Genomic DNA, 18,944 nt, shown 5'->3' with positions numbered 1-18,944 from the left:
CAGAGCTATCAAATGTCATCCAGTGTTGACAGTCTTATCACGTTCCAGTCACCTCATCAGTAAGCTGTGATGTGACAAAGCAGCTTGTTGCTGAGTATGTCTTTTTATTCATGTCAGAAACATTTCTTCCAGCTTGTAAACCTTTTGAGTCACGTTGATTCATGCTACTCACTGTTCTCAACCGGTGTCAAATGATGCATTATAATGGATTTATACATGACCTCATCTGTGCCATGTTTTTTTTGTTATAAATAAATGAGACCAATGTAGACATTTTAAAAGCTGCTAATGTGAACTATAGCCTGGAATTGAACCAAAACTGAAATATTTGAAAGGGGCCTATTTTGTGTGGTTGCATAAGTGTGCACACCCTCTTACAACACCCTTCAGGTCATTCTGTTAGCTTGTTCCACTTACAGGGCATTCGGCTTTGGAGGTTCCACGATATTGTACTGTTTTGTTACGCTCTCTTATCTCCTGCTGCAGGATTGTTTCCGTTTATCACGATTGGTACACACGGTCCGCAAACAACCCCTCCAAAAAAAAACACAATTTCCTAGTTCTGCTGTTGTCTTTTAGTGGAGACGTGTTCATCCACATGATTCTTATCCAGATCTGCTTTGTTGTTTTTCCATGTTTTTTGCGCTTATTTCTGTGATCATGCCCCCCAGAGTTTCCCACCTGATTTAACAAATACACACTGAGAGCTGCAAGGAAACAGGTTGAGATTAATAATATTAACACAATCATTGATCCTGTTTCTTTGACAGTAGCCAGAAAAACAGAAAACTAACTTCAAACGTTTCATTTTTCCTACCTACGTTTTAAATAGACATGAAAGGCAGCATCCTGCAGGGAGCCAGTTTCTCCTCTAGGTTTCATATGTTGACTTTAAACACCCCCCCCCCCCCCCCCCCATAGAGCTACAGTATTATGTGACTCTCAATGTCTAAACTATGCAAAGATACAAATAATTAAGTTATGTATAAAATTCTAGCAAAATAGCATAAATGTAAAATATAAATGTTATTTTTTTTATCTGAAATTCTGGATACAAAATTATCTTGTAATCTCTCTGAAAAATAAATGTTTTAAATCTGAAATATAAAGTTTTGAAAATGTCAAAATAAATATTATCTATGTAAAATTACAACATCAATACACACACAAAAAACAACTCTTAAGTGTTTCATTTTAACTTCCCGTCATCTTAAATACAACAATCCACGCCCCAGAAAACTTCCCACTTCCGTCGCTTCCCATCTAGACATTTAAAAGTGTTGACAATGATGTCACACTTTCACTGCCAACTGTCAATGATACTACGCCACCCATCCAGTCTGACCAAACCTGCACGCTACCTGTTATGCTGGAGAAGTATAGATTATAAGTGGACATTCCTTCCGAGGGCGGGGGTGGAGTTTCCATCACATCCCTGCTTTCCTAGACAATGTAAGATACTATGTCAAACACGCAGTACGTCCACCCACCAAACAGTTTTTTAAGTTTTGGCATATTTTTTATTGCACTTTGGTTTGTTGTTGAGAGGTGTGTCCAATTGTGTGCTTAGGCCTCCAGATGTGTGGTTTTAGGTTTAACGACACATGACAGTTCACATCAGTGTTATTTTTAGTTTGTCCGATGAGTTTATCTAACTTTTTTTTTTTGAAGGGTTAGCTAAAAATATATGTTGTTTTGTCTCTCCCTTGGGTAAAGGTACCACTTGTTTCTCCAATGCAAGAGCTGTATAAAAAAAATGCATTAATTCAATCATTCAGAAAATAATGCCGTTTTTTTAATTTAATAGACAAGACCATCTTAAATTAGAATATTTTGTCTTTTGCTTGTTTAGTTCAATTCAAATTGTGGTTTATCCTCTATGTATAGACGTATTTATTGTTTTTTATTGTTCACTTAACAATTTCAAGTTAAGTCAATTCAGTTTTTATCCATTGGTATCTTTTATTTGTTGGACACATTTCATTTGTTTTTGTTTTTATAGATCTTACGAAAGCGGATTAGAGCCAGTGAAGAGAGAACATTTTTTTGGCAAGATTCTGACTGTATTCTCAGAATTCTCACTTTATTCTCAGAATTCTCACTTTAAAGTCAGAATAATAGTAGCACTATATTCTGACTTTAAAGTGAGGATTCTCACTTTATTCTCAGAATTCTGACTTTAAAGTGCGAACTCTGACTTTATTCTCTGACTTTAAAGTCAGAATTCTGAGAATAAAATAAGAATCCTGACAACCTTTTTTTTCTTCTCTTCACTGGCCTTAATCCTCCTCTAGGATTGTCTCATCATTTTATTGAAATAGTATTAGTAGGCCTATATTATTATTATTATTTTTTTTATGTTACTTGTTCTGTGAAACACTGTTTTTAGGAATTATATATGTTATATATAAAAGAAAGTATGAATTAAATTTTCATTATAGCTTGCCTTAGAGCTAACGAAAACCCCAAATTCACCATCCCAATAAATGAGAATATTATAGGCTAATCTAAAATCACTTTTCGGAGAATTGATGCTCCGATAAAAGAGATTTTTTGTATATTAGTAGTTTAAACTTTTAACTACTCAACAAATTATGAACCCCATACACTTGAAAATAAAGTATCTTAAACGGTTTACAGCAGTGCTTCTCAATTATGATTTTTTTGTTACGCGCCTGGGACCGTATATTGTAATGTGTCCGGTCAGTATGTTTACACATTTCGCTGGCTCAGTAGAAGATGGTGAGGGTTTCATCGTAATCGGTGAGTCACTCGTTTTCACACGACTTCGCCGCCTTCCAAAATGTCAGCTCTGTGTGTGTGTTCCTCTTCTCAAATACGTTTTTGTTTTGTTAAAGGTCGAGGCGGTATTGTTATGAATCACTCGTGTGTAGAAAACAGACTTTTCTGGTAACCACGCACTACCTACAGCTGTCGGTCTTATGATGTCATTCATTTGACTAATTATCTGAGCCTGTTCCCCGCTGCATACCTTTCCCGTGAAACATTCGAGTGAGATAATGTCACGTCTTTGAAAATACATTTGTGCAGCTGTTGTTTCAGTTTCATTTAACGTCATTCCCTCTTTGTCCTTTGCTAAAACCATTAAGGTCTTAATTAAGGAACCTACTGGAAGTCTGCGCAATACAACAGAACAAAGCTTGTTCTGTTGTATTGCGCATTGGTCTTGGGATGGGAATTTGAAAAGTTTGAATAAAAATGTGAATCCAGGTTGAGGAACAATACAACAGGTTGAGGTCCAGGTTGAGGAACAATACAACATTCTGTTGTATTGTTCCTCAACCTGGATTCACATTTTTATTCAAACTTTTCAAATTCCCATCCCAAGACCGTTTTATTCAGTTATGTTCTGTTTAGTCTCCTGTGGTTTCAAATTCAACTAGATTAGGCAATTCTAGACAATTATTGTTTTAATTCGTTATCCAAACAAAACGCCTCGAAGACAAAAAACAAAGAAAACGAGACTAGACTTCGCCCTTCCTGTGTGCAGGTGTACTGTATAAAGGTGACATATTTTATACCACATTGTGTGGCCCTTGAGTCACACAGTTCAACATGAGCCCAGGTGCTCTGTGACTTCTCAACAAACACAAGCAGGATGTGCTGAATTGGCTTAATGCAAGTGCCAACTTTGAACGCTGTGTGGTCTGTTTGAAACATTATCTTTCTGTGGGACACAACATTAGGTACATCAGTACATGTTCATGACAGCCAATAGAAAATATGTATCAAACATTTTGCCTGGACAAAGATCAATAATATGTTTTTATAGAATTTCAACAGTGTTTCATTATTTTCCTTGTAAAGTTAAAAACCGCATTTCCTAAATCAACTTTACCCATTGAAATGAATGGAAATACTGTTAATCTGTTCCAGTCTCATGAAAAAAAAACATACCATTATCTATTTCAAGAAAAATAGCACTCTATAATGTGCTTTATAAATACATACAGAATATAATGTAAAGAAATACAAAAAAAATTGTCAATTGTATTTAAATTCAATGAACAAATTCTACTTTCGTAGATAAGCAGAACTGCACAATTATTTGTCATTCTTTGCAGAAAATGAATATATGCCTGACAATTTTATTGTATTATCTGTACATGTATAATGTCATTATAACACCAATACTACTTGTTAGTCTGTCTATGGCGTTTCCTGTTATGTGCATGTATAAACCTTTAAGCTAGTGAACTTTAAAGCAAAGTTACTATATGTGGTTGTTTTAATTCTCTTCATTTGATGTTTAGGTTGACAGTAAACTTTTAACCGGAGTGGCAAGTTTGTTCATAAAAAAACTGTCAGTCAGGTCGGCCATTTGTATTTCAAGGTACCGTTGTAATAAACATTTGTTAATAACAAAATAGTTCATTTAAAAATGAATAATGTTTTTTCCAGTCCATCTGGTTATAAAAATATACAACAATAAAATGCAACTATAAAATATAAGGATTAATAAAAATGTTAATTTTAGAATTTTTTCCTCCAAATATACTAAAACTATAAAATCTAAGAATAGAAGCATTATGATAAAAGTAAAAAAACATATATATATATATATATATATATATATATATATATATATATATTAAATACGTAACACATATCAATAAAACGTTCCTATTATGTCAATGCAAATATAAAAGTAATAATAAAATAAAGTAGAAATAATAAATTCCAGGATGTCTTAATGTTACTTCTGCTTTCCCCCACAATGTACCAATTTCTCTTATCCTCCCGTCTGTGTCCATTCCTCTTCCAGCCTACTCATCTCCTTATATGGGCATCTGGTCTTAAGTGGGCGTGTCCTAGCTTTGACGCACAGAGACTTGTGTCAGGACAGACCGAAACAAAAAAAACAGAAGCAGCCGGTGTGAAGTTTTCAGACCTGCATTGCACTACCGGGACAGACAGCAGCCACTGCCGGAACTCGCTCCTACCTGGACTCTTTATTTGTAATTGATTACTGATTGTCTATTTATTAATTAATATTATTAGATGAGAGACATCATGATGAACGGCGGGACCAGAAGTCTGTGCACAGTGGAGGACATCAGAACACAACAATATGACACGGTAAGCAGTGCACACATATACATACATACACACACGGATAAGTCAATCAAAAAATAGAAAATAAATGTTAAATGAGCTAAAAGTAAAACCCAAGTGTAAAATAATGCTTGATAAATGCTAATACTAAAATCTTTAAAAGTAAAAGTATCTTTACACCTCAAACACAAATAGTTGTCGTAATTCACAAATCCCTCCACTGGAATGTTATTTTGTGTACTGTTTTTTTATTTGTTTATTTATTTAATATTCTGTATTTTTATTTGTATATTCATTTTCATCCAAGAATGTCCATTTTACAAATTTCATGTTAAACCACACATGTAATTACAGCAATTAGATTTTAAAAGCAATTGCAACCAAATCTAACTGTAATTTTGTTTGCCGTGTGAACGCAACTAAACTGTAATGCTGACACCAAATCCAAATTACAAATCATTACAAATTGTTCACGGAAACTCCCATGCGGCACATTCAGATGCTTACAGTGTATCGCAAATCTCATCCGATCAGGTTGCAGTCTGTTGCCTTTCTATCGGGTCTTAATCCAGATTCATGTGAAATATCTGTTTGAACATGTTTAATGGTGATTCCGATGATGCAGTTTGAATCTGAACCAGATCTGGATCCAACTCGGGTTTACATTACGTCATATATGCATTGCATGGTATGATTTTGCAGGTTTTTCTCGTTAACCTGTAAATCTCCCCCCCGGAGGTCCCGTGACTTGTAGGTGAAGAATTAGAGCAAACAGCCTGCGACAGCAGCACCTGTGCGTGCGGCGTGCTTTTAACGAGCTTAGACAGCGTGCGCACACTCAGACACGTAGCGAGCGTGCTGGGAGATGAGCGTCTGTGCACGTCACCTAGATGGGCCTTATCGCTCCTGATGGTTTAATAATTTACCGGGGAGCCGCGCTGGGCTTTACAAGCGACACTTTTTCCTTATCAGCCCACCTCGCATCATGTTGTAGATCATTGTGTTTGATTCCATAACTGGGAATCTGGTGCTATAGTTTTATTGTGCCGTAAAAGTCACACGGCGTGCGAAGGGCATCAACACACACATGATTTAGTTTTGATGGGATTTTTGCATTTCAGTCAGGGTGATGTGAAATTAGAAATGACGTCTGTATGAATGCTATGTGCACAAGGTGGAAAAATACCTGTCTAGGTGTGCTGCTGCTTTTCAAAGCCAGTAACATACGATATAGGTTCCATAATGGGGGAATTCCATTTTTGTAAGTCAGCACGAGCATCATACAAGCACAAACCCTTTTCACACTGCGCTTGGTTTTCTTGGTGTGCGTCGTATAATGTTATTATTATAAATCACTCCGCCAGCCTTTCTCCTATTGGATGTGTTTTATGATGAAACTGCAGCGCTCCTGTTGAATTGAATATTTTTCATATGTCACGATGTGGCGCGCACTTTATGCAGTGATGCAACACAGCTTCGACAGCGTGTGGCGCATCGTTAAGTGCAGTGTGAAAAGGCCTTAAGTCAATGAATAAAAATAAATAAAAAAAGCATACTTTGCATTTTGCTTATTTAATACTTTTTTTTTTTTATCCCCCTGGCAAATTGAATGTTTATTTGCACCTTTTTTATTTTTAGATTTGGAGTTTGAAAAATATATATTTTTATTTTGTATCCAATGCATTTCATTGAGCGTCAGTTAGAGCAGAGTTTTGCTTTTCCAGGCTGGCCAAGTTTGTATCCCTCGCAAATATATATACATGTATGTATATATATATATACATGTATGTATATATATATATATATATACATGTATGTATATATACATACATGTATGTATATATACATACATGTATGTATATATACATACATGTATGTATATATACATACATGTATGTATGTATATATACATGTATGTATGTATACATGTATGTATATATACATGTATGTATGTATACATGTATGTATATATACATGTATGTATGTATGTATACATGTATGTATGTATACATGTATGTATGTATGTATACATGTATGTATATATACATGTATGTATGTATATATACATGTATGTATACATGTATGTATACTATATAGTAAAAAAATGTGCGCACATGAATAAATAGTCTACATATACTGTAAGCACTGAAAAAGCAATAAACACCAGCAATACTATCTGCAGTGTATTGAATAATGAAAAAATATGAAAATAATAATTTTAAAAAAATGAAATGATGTGATTGGTGAAATCTGTTGTAATATGTCAGAAAGGAAAAACATATAATTAGAAGGGGGGGGGATCAAATAAATGATGTGATTGGTTAAATCTGTTGAAGTCCAAAAAAATAAAATGAAAAATCTGATCAGGGAAATCTGTTGTAATAATGTGTCCGAAAGGGAAAAAAATAAAAATAAATAAAATACTACACTATATATGCAGATGTGAACAAAAAACAAAAATATAGCACCTTTTTTTTTATGACAACTTTACATGGGTCAACAATTCTGTACAGTTGGTAATATATCCAGCAGTATGAACTTATCAGTAGTGACTGTGTTTATTTTGCACTTTTGTTTTATAATAACCTGTAAGTGTTAACCCCATTACCTGCCACCATTTCCTTGAAGATCAATAGCGCGGCTTTAACCTATTTGACTTGGGTGAGGCACAATCGAATGCTACATAATCATAAAAAATGTTCCTCGGAGGTCGTAAAAGTGCAAACGTGTGAGCTGAGATTGATGCCATCTGTTGTGCAGGTAGAAAGTCGAGACAAGGGGAGGGACGAGAGAATGATTTAGTACGCTTGCAGAAGCCCTGCCATGCGTGGAATGCAGCATGTGCTTTTCGGGATTTCGGTCTAAGCCGCCTCCCGTTGCCAAAGCAGAGCACAAAAGTGTCTCCGTAGCCTTTTAAAGCCTCCAGCCAGCCGGCCTGCATGTCGCTCACCAACTTTTGTGCCCTTTGTTGGTGTGCGCGCAAACCCGAGCTCACATTTCTGCCCTGTTATGGAGTCTGGCTCGCGTTGTGTATTTATGCGTGTTTTATTTTTCCATGCCGGTTTGTTCCACTGCTCCTTTTGTCCAGCGGAGGCTGTATAATGTTACAGCTGCTGGCATTTATGTGCGTGTGTAAATAGCTTAGCGCTCTGCTTGTGTAATACCTTCCCAACAATTGTCCCACTGTTTCCTTCTCTCCCCCTTTAATTGACCCCCCCGCTACCACTACAACCACCCAAAGGGCATTCAGATGTAATGTGAGCAGGGCATGTCGAACAAAAGGGGGAATTTTGGGACTTTTTTTTTCGTACTGTACAAGGCCCACCACACACACTATTTGTTATTTCACCTGCGCCTATATTGTTCTTGCTCTGTTTTTGCAGACTACAGTTTGTTTGTTTTTTTATCTCCACCAACATTCAAGCGTTTTGGAATGAAACTCAAATGAGATCTTGTTTATTTTTGGAGCCACTCTGGATGAAAATGCAGATAGTAGAGTTGACTGTATTTTCCCTTTTTGCCATCTGAGTCATAATGGAACAGTCCACCCCGCCCCCAAATTATAAATGGTAGTGTACCCCATCTAACTCTTCCTCGTTCACTGTCATTGACGGTTATAGAAGTCAAAAGTCCATTATTTTACATTAAACAACTTCTTTTTTTTATTATTTAATTGTAATGCATTGCATATAAATGTTTAACATTTATGTTTACCTTTAATTAATTTAGTTTACCAAAATAAATTTTTGAAAACAAACGGGGACCCAACTGATTCCCATGTCCAAAATCAGAGATGTTAGCCGCCGAAGCATCCAACCGCCACAAGTGAAAGATACTTTCTATTTACTTCAACTGCAGCACAATTGCGACCAGTTTTAGCTCTTTAGGTCGCCCAAATCCAGTCTTCAAATCAATATGCCAAAAAAGTCAACAAAAAAAAATCTGCATTTTTTTTTTTTTGTGTAATACTTTTATTTTGTTCACAATATGATGTCATGTTGCCAATAAAAATGTCCCAATTTTGGTGATAAATTATTTTTATTTTTTATTTGCTCATCATGACGTTTTTGCTTTTTGGCTGATTTTAACTATCTACTATCCATCCATTTTTGTCCTTATAAGGGTGTCAGGTGAGCAGCAGCCTATCCCAGTTGACCTCTCGACCTTGGGTGATCACAGGGCATATACTGTAGAGACAAACAAACATCCGCATTCACAATTTAGTCGTCAATAAACCTAACATGCATGCTTTGGAATGTTGGAGGAAGTCATTATAATAGAAGAGAAGTCGGGCTATTGTTTTTTGAAATTTTTTTGTCCTTTGTCTGTAAATGTTTGCGAAACACTGCCAAATACCGCAAGAGTTGGTGAGCTGAAGTTAGCATCAGAATAGAAGCCGATCAATAGTAGTACATCCATGATTGTGATCCTGTTTACCCATTTCGGGTCAGACTTTGACATAATGGTGCTTTATTAATATTATTATTATTATTATTTTATTTTTTTATTATTATTTTTTTTTCCTAGAGTCATAATGTTGCTTTAAAGTCACTAACTCCTCCGTAAATTGACTCAAATGGATATGAAGCTCCTTTAAAATGGAAATGAGCTTGACAGCGTGCACGCAAGCGTACAAAATAGCGAACATGATGAATGGTGAGAACCGCCCGCCAGGTCAAGTCACACACATAGCACACCTGCTAACCATAATCCACCTCATTACATATTCACTTTTATTTAATACATCACGCATTGATTTGATATCAATGCACGTATGCAACTGATATTGAGTGTGTGTTTACAGTAATAACATAGCAGGCATTTTTGTCTTTGCCTGTTGTGTGTCTCCTATTTGGCTTGGAGTCAAGACACCAGAAGACTTGTTGTTTGGAATGTGTTATGCAATGTCGCTGACCTCCTCCCTCGCATCCGCAGGACACGCACACACGCACACACGCACGTGAGGGGCATCAATTAGGGGGTGGGGTGGGGGATTCCCTGCACTGGGACACGCACGCCCTTTCACTTCCTGGCAGAGGCTTTTCCTGCTAAAGTGAATTCCCTCCCGGGAACTGAAAGAAAAAGCGAGTTTGTGTTATGTCGCATAAGCTCACTTTTATGGCTACTGTGAGGCTCGGTTGCCACGGAAACCATCTGCCACGCCTGACATGGAATCTTTTTGTCCATATTGCCAGAAATCCGCCTCCATCCCGATGACGTCCATCGCGCTCAATTTAAAGCAGACAGTTCAGTTTTTACTTCCCCTTCTGACGTTTGCACCCCCCCCCCCCCCGCCTCCTTCTCGCTAACACCCTCCCTCTCCCCACTTGTACATTTAGTGACTCAGTTGTTGTTGGAAATAGTGTCCAGTCGGACTCTCCATCATATAACGGTCTCTTTGTGGGTTCTCCTGCTGCTTTTTCCAGGAGGGGTGCCGGCGACTGCGACTGACACTGCACGACCACAACCAAGCGGCTCGCACCTTAGGACAGCAGCACAGAGATAAGGTAAGAAATATTACGCCACTGAAGATTAGTATAGGGTATGATATTTGGAATTCCATTTTTATGCATGCATCAGCACCAAGGAGGATGTGTTTTCATATCGGTTTGTGTGTCGTTTTGGATAACGCAAACTGATACTTCAAAGGTGATCTTTAGATGTATTCCACACATTGGCAGCATGATTAATGTCCATTTTTTTTAATTTTCAAAAGGTGTTAATTTATATACTAACATATTTGTGTACTTATTCATTTCCTTATTTATTTGAATTATTTTGTGATATTTTGTACATTGTGACATTAATTTATGAATTTAATTTATTTTGTTTTGTAGATTTTAAGTATGTTTTAATAATTTAATATTTGTTTTTATATCTTTGAATATTTTAATTATTTGTGGGGGGGGCATTTTACCTTTTGCTTTTTAATGATTTAATTTAATTATTTTGTTTGGTTTTTTCCCCATCTTTTTTGGCTTTACGCTTTGTAAAAAATGTTAATAATAATAATAATAATTGTATTTTTGTATTGTTTTTGTATTTTTAGTTTTACTTTGTTATATATTTTTACACTTATTTATTCATTTTAATCACTATTATATTTGTGTACATTTTCAAGTTTTGCCTCTTACACATTTTTTTTTTTTTAAATCATTGTTCTTTTTTTTTCATTTTCTTTGTACATTTCTTTTGGCCATGTATTACACATCTGCTTCCCATCAAGGGAGGTTCCCGTATGTTCAGTCCACAAGACTTCTTAAGAAAGACGTCGTTGAACCAATGCAAGTGCCAAAGTTGCACCAGATTGTTGCATAACCCCTTCGCGCCTCTTCCAGTGTGTCCCTCCCTCATCGCCTCGTGGTGTTTCTAATGGGAACATGAAGAAACATACCTTGCCCATGACTCAACTCTGTTTCCAATTTCAGAGTTTGGTCATTTTTTGCTCCAAGTGTTGTTTTGCAATATCGATCCCAAACAGGCTGCAGCTCCTCCCGTATGATCTCATCCATGTTTCATTCGCAACCATCACGCTAATGCTATGACCTCAATGTTATCTTTTTCTCCAGCCTGTCGGACGTGCGTTTGCTTTAGTGCAGCCCGCCGCCGAAAGGCCGCTTCTGCCACCCGAACCAGTCAAATCTGCAGAGGAGCAAGTGGAGGTCATCAAGGTGGGTGTGACATCATAACCAATCAAAGGCGCTGCGTTCAGGTCGCAGTCTCCCCTGGAGGTGTGGGTTCGAATCCCACTTCTGACACAATGCTTTTACCTGACTGAATGGAAAAAATGTCTCTTCAGCAACCTTATACCAATGAACCAAACCAAAAAACAACCGACCATTGTAAGAAAGAGCCGTCAGGATGGCCGAGCGGTCTAAGGCGCTGCGTTCAGGTCGCAGTCTCCCCTGGAGGCGTGGGTTCGAATCCCACTTCTTACAGTACTCTTTTACCTGACTGAATGGAAAAAATAACTCTCCATCTACCTTATACCAATGAACCAAACCCCAAAAAAAAACGACCATTGTAAGAAAGAGCTGTCTAAGGTGCTGCGTTTAGGTCGCAGTCTCCCCTGGAGGCGTGGGTTTGAATCCCACTTCTGACACAATACTTTTACCTAAGTACCCTGACTGAATGAAAAAAATTCTGTTCATCTACCTTACAATAAACTAAACCAAAAAACAACCGACCTTTGTAAGAAAGAGCCGTCAGGATGGCCGAGCTGTCTAAGGTGCTGCGTTCAGGTTGAAGTCTCCCCGAGAGGTGTGGGTTCGAATCCCACTTCTGACTCAATGCTTTTACCTGACTGAAGTCTTCATCTACCTTATACCATAGAACCAAACCAAAAAGGGTTAGGGTTAGGGGTTAGGGGTTAAGGGTTAAGGGTTAGGGTTGGGGTTTAGCCTTTGGAGAATAAATTTATTATAATTGATGATGTGCTCCGAATGACGTAAGCTTCCTTTTTTGTAGGTGTATCTGGAGGCCCGCAGAGAAGAGAATCATAAACAGAACCAGAGTCTTAAGATGCTGTCAGATGAAGTTTCACAGATTCAAGAGGTCAGTCTCCTTCACGCTGACTGCTCATCACTTATCATCACTCTTCAACACTCTTTCAGTCACACGCCTGTTGGTGTTTGTGCTTCCTATTTTGAATGTTTTGTCATGCCGCTCTCTTTGTTCACACACCAAAACAAACAGACGGGAGGTCTCACACAACGTGTTTGCATTTCACACAGGTGCGGTACTGCCTCAAGACACTGAGGGAGCAAATGGCGTCGAAAAATAAGGTAGGCAATACTCGGCCACCCGATGGCGCTGGTTTGCTTTCTATATGTACACTATTTTACATGTATGCAGAGTAGCACAGAATCGCCGTTTTGTGACAATATCAATATCGTTGGCAACGTATCAAAGCCCACATATCAACCTCGCCTCATCTTCTCCGTTCCCAGATTCACACCAACGGCTGGAAGGTCTCGTCTCCATTCAAGAAAATGACCTCTTCCGGCCAGAAAGGCGACACCAAAAGTGTTGAACAGGTGAGTTGGTTTTGTTCTGCTCTCGACAATGTTGGTAAAAGTTTCAGTGTCAACCTGGAGGCAGGTGAGGAAATGAGTGTAACAGTGAGACAAACAGAAGAGACAGGACTGTAATTAAATATGAGATCGGATTAAAATGAGGGTAAATATACACCGAGCACCTCAAGGGATGAGCTGCTAGCACACATTGTCTCTCGTTGAGTTTGTTTCGAGTCCCTCCCTATTGTCCCAGCATTCCACAGATGCTTTGTCCCGTCTAGTGGTTTCTGTCTTTATCATTTAAGCCGTGTTTACTCTCATTATTTTCGCACCGATTATCCCATTAGCGTTTCAGTGAGTCACGGCACGGTTGCAGAAATAGGAGCAAAACAGGTTGGGATTCAGTGACGCACAATAACAACACGCCTGGTTTCTCCCGGGCCGGACCAACGGCACACGCTGCCTGAGAGGATTTCACATGACATCATCGCACAATTATTGACGTTGCTGTGTGTCTAATCAGGAGGCAGACGACGAGGCGGAGAGGGCCAAGCTGAGAGAAGTGAGCAAGCGTCTGTATGCTCAGCTGCAAGACGCTGAGAAAAAGCACCAGGAGGAGAAGGAGAGACTGCAGGTGATAATTGTGCAAGTTTTTTTTTTTGTTTTTTTTGCAGCGTGAGAAGAGTATATGCCTGTCAGTAATGTTAAGATGCTTCTCTGTATACATTCCTGCAGCGTCTTGTATATACAGCCGTTCTTTTGAGTGATAAGAGTGCCGCGAGTAGTGCGCTAATTAGCCTTGAGCTAGCTACATTCGAGAAACGAGCTAAACAAAGTGTGTTTGCGTTTAAGTGCGCACTGTGTAATTTTCTTCGTTTTGTGTGTTTAGTTTTACAGTTAACCTCACCTGGAGTGTAATAAACGGCTTGATGCGAGCAACATTGGACTCTTTTTGAGGGACTTTGCTGTCTGCTAAACACTCAGGGAGGGCAGAATAAAATAAAATTACAATTTATAGTAGCTACATAGAGGAGCAGTTATGGTCCAAACACTGTTTTTGTGGGAACATTTATTTTGCTTACAATTCAAAACTTAATAAATGTTGTTGGGGTTTAATTAACTCTTTCACTGCCATTGACGGCTCTAAACGTCAAAAATTCATTCCAACTATTTCTATTAGTTTAACCCCCCCCCCCCACACACACACACTTTTGTTAACAAGAGTATGAAAACCTAGAAAAAAAATTGTATTGTTTATTTAGAACAGATATAAAATTTGTGATTAATCGTGAGTTAACTTGTGAAGTCATGTGATTAATTACAATTTAAAAAATTTAATCGTAACTAATCGCATGACTTAAATAGTTAACTCACGATTAATCACAAATTTTATGTCTGTTCTCAATGTACAATAAAAAAATCTGTTTTCATACTCTGATTAACAAAAGTAGATTTTTTTTTTTAAACTAATAGAAATAGTAAAATGATTTTTTGACGTTTACAACCGTCAATGGCAGAAAATGAGTTAATGTCTCCATTTGTCATTCTGTCTTGCAAAGCAGACTGGAGTAGCTCAAGACAATTCTTCTGTAGATTGAAGTAAAAATTATTGTCAATCAATCAAATCATTTAGAATCAAAAAACTATTTTGAATCGAATCGCAGACCCAAAAATCCGAATCCAATCATGAGACAAAAATTCCCATTTGCCCACAAGTGAACCAACCTCACTGCACCAATTTAATATGACGCCACTAAATCCCGCCACATGTTCTTCAGGCTGAAGGTAACATCCTGAAGGAGCGTCTGAGCGACCAGGAGGACAAACTCAAGAGCACGAAGGAAGACTCCGAGAAGAAGGACCAGCGCATGGACGAGCTCCAGAGGTTACTGGGGGGCATGGAGAAGGAGAGCGCCACCTTGAGGGAGACCATCCGCGAGCGAGAGGAGGAACTCCTGGAGCTACGACGCTTCAGGGAGGCGGGCTTCAAGGGAGATCACAGGTTAGAATGGTTATAGCATTTAACGGTAACTTGGACAAAATACATTTGTAGTCCTCAATTTTTATGTGTGTGCGTCTGTTCAGGACAGAGGAGTTGGAGAAGGAGGTTGCCATTCTCAGGGAGAAGATCCACCATCTGGACGACATGCTGAAAAGCCAGCAGAGGAAAGTCCGACACATGATCGAACAGGTGGGAGCGACGAGCCGTACGTCGCGACGGAGCAAGATGTCTTCATATTTGCGGCACGTGTCTGAATCCCCTCGTTTGCTCGCCTTCAGCTTCAGAACTCTCGCATGGTGATCCAAGAGCGCGATCGCGTCATCAAAGAGCTGGAGGAGAAAGTGGCTTTCCTGGAAGCTGAGGTAAGAATGCTCGTCTTCCTCTGGCCAAAAATAATAATAATACGTTTTTAGTTTATTGCTTTGGATTCACAGTAAAGAGGTGACGAATGTGAACGGATCAAACAAAATCCAGCTTTCTGCCAAGGGAGGGGAAGACAAAATGGAGCTATTGTCTGTTTTGAGGAAGCTGGCTTTATCCATCTCACATTATCTGACGCGTGACCTCCTCTTTGTGCAGAACCGAGAGATGCAGGACCAGATGGATTACTTCCTGGGAGAACAGAAAAGCAGTTCTTACCTTTCAGCCGAGAGGAACCCGCAGATTGTATACAGGTAAATGTCATTTTGTTACATGCAATATTGTCTCGCTTCGTAGCACTTTTTTTCAAATGTATTTGTGTCTTTGTTCTCGCCTTAGCAGCAAACCGTTCAAGCTGTCCACCTCCTCCAACAAGCCGCTCCCGTTCATCAAGGTCATTGAGATCAAATCTTGAGCCTGATGACAAGCACCAAAGCGTTTTTGCATGTGGACTGAATTCAAACAGCAGCTCTTAAAAGCCCGCCTTGCGTTCACGTGGCGATATCTGAGCTGAGCTTTCACTACGATTTGCCGTCTTGAAGGATGCATTTGCACTCTTTGTCCTGTACAGTACTTGTAAACGTTTTAACACGCGTTCCGTAACACATTTGCACAAAAAGTGCAGCAGGCTTTGAAGTAGACGATAACTGTTTATCAACAGTAATGTAGCACCTGCATCTTTTATGTCAACGATCACATGACTGTGTAGTATGAAGCTTGACTATAAAGGATATTTACCACATAGTTTGAAGGTAAGCACGTAACCAAACTGTGGACAAAACGGTATCATAGAAGTGTCCTTTTTTTCCTTTTTAAGCATTTCAGTTTGATGCCGTGATGTAAATGTGTTCTCATGAATGTTCTTTCAAGTTTGAATTTTCCAAACGCTCTCTACTTTGTATTTATTTATATTATTAAAAGCTTTCGACTAATTAAAAGTCTTGCTGTTTTTTTTTTCCTCCCCTTAAGGACACCAACTTTAACAGACTACAGGTGTTCTCAGGTGTCTAAATAAAATGTTTGTGGCATGCTTGCATCACAATATCCCAAGGATCAATAATTACAAGCATGTTTACTTTCCAAAGTTATTTAAAATCAATTGTATTATTTAAAAAAAAAAGTCCGTATGTCGCATTTAAAGCTTGGGAGCGCCCTCTGCTGGACTTTACGCACAACACAACAACAAGCACGTACGATGACGAAAACAAAAAGTTGTCACCCATTGAAGTCACAGTCTTATTTGGCAAATTACAGAGATTACAATCTAATCATTCAGACGTTACAGTAGCTTTCTGGGATCAAACCCAGTAGCAGATATCTGAAAATCATGTTACATTCAAAATGAATTAATGCACCGGAATCATCATGTTATGAACATATTATCAAAATCAACACGTGGCTTCTGTAAATCATCGTTTTGAGGCTTAAAAATACAGACATGAAACATAAGTGCATGTGTTTCACCAAATGTGAAGTAACACTGGTAGCTATCATGCTATCATTTACATACAGTAGGCTTATTCTTTTTTACATTTGTGCAATAAATACTGATTGTCTTATCTTTCCCGCGTAGTATTGTGGCTCTTATTTTGGTCAAATCAACTTTATGAATACATATCAAAGACCTGATGCTTGCAAGAATAAGGCAAAAGCTGCAAGTGTGAGAGGTATAATACAGTATATGAAGGAGTTTTAGGGCCACTGAAAAAATATATATTTAAGTCATAAACTTAACAAAAAAAATTTTTTTTGGGGGGGGGGGGTATTTTTAGGATACTGTCATATATTTTCCAGAAAAATAAAAGTTGTATATTTTCAAGATTAACATCGACATATCTTGAAAACGAAGCTGTGAGCACTATTTTTTTTTTCTAAAAAAGGCAAAATACTGAATATTTTATTATTGTTTAAACCTGTACTTAAGTATTGAGGAGATCATTAGTCAGGCAACAAAACACTCCTTTGATATTATTTCTCCACTGCCTCTCCCAAAATCCGACTTTATTGCTTTTATTGTGATGTAATCTTGAAAACAAGCAACTTTCTAACAAAAAAAAAAATACAATTTTTTCCCTTGACAATTAAGACTGTACGAACTTATACTTGTAAAATTGCTATTTTTGATCTCGAAAACTCATACAGCTTCTCATAAGAGTACAACTTCAATGTTTAGTGGATTATTTTTTCTTTTTTTTCAGGGTGTGCCTAATACTTCTTCATAATGACACATAACAACATTGATATGTAAAAATGACACTTCTTCAGCACCATACATACAGAAAATGTGGCTGCATTGCTGTAGTGGTTAGCTTGCGTGGCTTTTCGAACAGATCCTGCAACTTCCTCAAAACATCCCTCCAAAAAAACGCATGCAGGTTCACCGACGACTCCAAATTGTCCACAGGTGTGAATGTCAATTGCTTTTTTGCTTTTTTGCTTATTATGTGCCGTGCGATTAGCGGTCTAGGGTGCGCCCCACCCTTAAGTCAGCCCAATCAGCCCAAGTCAGCTAGGATAGACTCCAGTTCACTTGAGGCTCGAGTGAGGGCAAGCGCCACAAAACACTGGTCCTCAAACTGTGGCCTGAGAACGCCTGGGGGTCAGCAAACTGTAGCTCAAGGTCTGCAAAATATTTTCAGTAAATTAGTGTGTTTGATCTTCTTCTCTTTTTTCTTCTTAAGTGCATACCAACTAGTTGCCTTTAATACACCGCATTGTCGTTCAAGGCTTAGGTCATCTCTTTGGAACACAAGATAAGATATACAAAAAATAAAATTTGCGTATTAATGAGTTATACTTAAAATTTTTAAATGCCATTTTAATCATAATTGATTGACCTTGTTTGACTTCAAATTGTCCAAATTTTCCAATTTCCGCCTCTCAACAGTAAATATTTAAAGATTTCTGTATTCCTTCATGAAAGCTGACCCATTATCTTTGTATTTAATGAAAATAAGACGTTCAAAAACAATGATCAATATTTTTGCCTATTTTCTGACATGTAACTGAATCATAATCAATTTGTGTTCATGTATTTTCGACACTGTCAACTTGAAATAATCCTGTTTTGGAATAAAAGGACAGAAATTATTTCCTTTTATCTGATTCATTGAAAAAAGTAGACAGACTCATTATTAAATTAATGGATAGTTACAGCCTTATGTTAATATATTATAACTGTACCTCACAAAAATAAGTTTTGCCTTCTAGTTTTTTTTTCTTCTTCCAATTTTATTGTCAAAACTTAAAATCAGTTTGGATACAAAACAAGTTATTATTGTAACATAAAGACTTTTATCTAAAAATAAAAAAGGCAACATTTGAATTATTTTGGCACTTAAGAGCACGTTAGTTTCATCAAATCGACTTTAGGATTTATGAGGGAGCCCTTGGAAAAACGTCTCCCCTATAAGAGGTCCCCGAACCCCTGC

The 18,944-nt window shown here is 37.8% G+C and overlaps 2 protein-coding genes and 1 non-coding gene across 7 annotated transcripts in view; 2 read left to right on the top strand and 1 right to left on the bottom strand.

Moving 5' to 3' along the window:
* Positions 1 to 4,876: 4,876 nt before the first annotated feature.
* On the top strand, positions 4,877 to 16,445 carry tuft1a (tuftelin 1a). 2 transcript variants are annotated; one of them, XM_086078180.1, is made up of 12 exons: positions 4,877 to 5,100; positions 10,503 to 10,583; positions 11,646 to 11,747; positions 12,544 to 12,630; positions 12,810 to 12,860; positions 13,026 to 13,112; positions 13,615 to 13,725; positions 14,870 to 15,093; positions 15,177 to 15,282; positions 15,372 to 15,455; positions 15,673 to 15,767; positions 15,856 to 16,445. In XM_086078180.1, the coding sequence occupies exons 1-12, from the start codon at positions 5,023 to 5,025 to the stop codon at positions 15,926 to 15,928; spliced, it is 1,179 nt and encodes a 392-aa protein (XP_085934306.1). In that variant the 5' UTR covers positions 4,877 to 5,022; the 3' UTR covers positions 15,929 to 16,445. The 2 variants fall into 2 exon arrangements, with proteins under 2 accessions (XP_085934306.1, XP_085934305.1); XM_086078179.1 differs by having other exon boundaries at positions 15,853 to 16,445.
* Positions 11,932 to 12,014, top strand: trnal-cag (transfer RNA leucine (anticodon CAG)). The gene has a single exon. It is a non-coding gene; the product is annotated as a tRNA-Leu (tRNA).
* Positions 16,446 to 16,735: 290 nt separating the features above from the next.
* Positions 16,736 to 18,944, bottom strand: part of ltap1 (lipid transport auxiliary protein 1) — a 41,721-nt gene continuing 39,512 nt past the window's right edge. For all 4 annotated transcript variants that reach the window (XM_086078184.1, XM_086078183.1, XM_086078185.1 and 1 more), the window contains one exon: positions 16,736 to 18,135. The gene's annotated coding sequence lies outside the window, so the exon portion shown is untranslated. The remainder of the gene's footprint in view (positions 18,136 to 18,944) is intronic.

The sequence above is a fragment of the Leptonotus elevatus genome, chromosome 6 (genome assembly GCF_054856555.1).
Source record: "Leptonotus elevatus isolate MCC_2025b chromosome 6, RoL_Lele_1.0, whole genome shotgun sequence".
Classification (NCBI taxonomy): Eukaryota; Metazoa; Chordata; class Actinopteri; order Syngnathiformes; family Syngnathidae; genus Leptonotus; species Leptonotus elevatus.
Note: the sequence above shows the minus strand (reverse complement) of the source record. Positions and strands in the feature narration are given on the sequence as shown.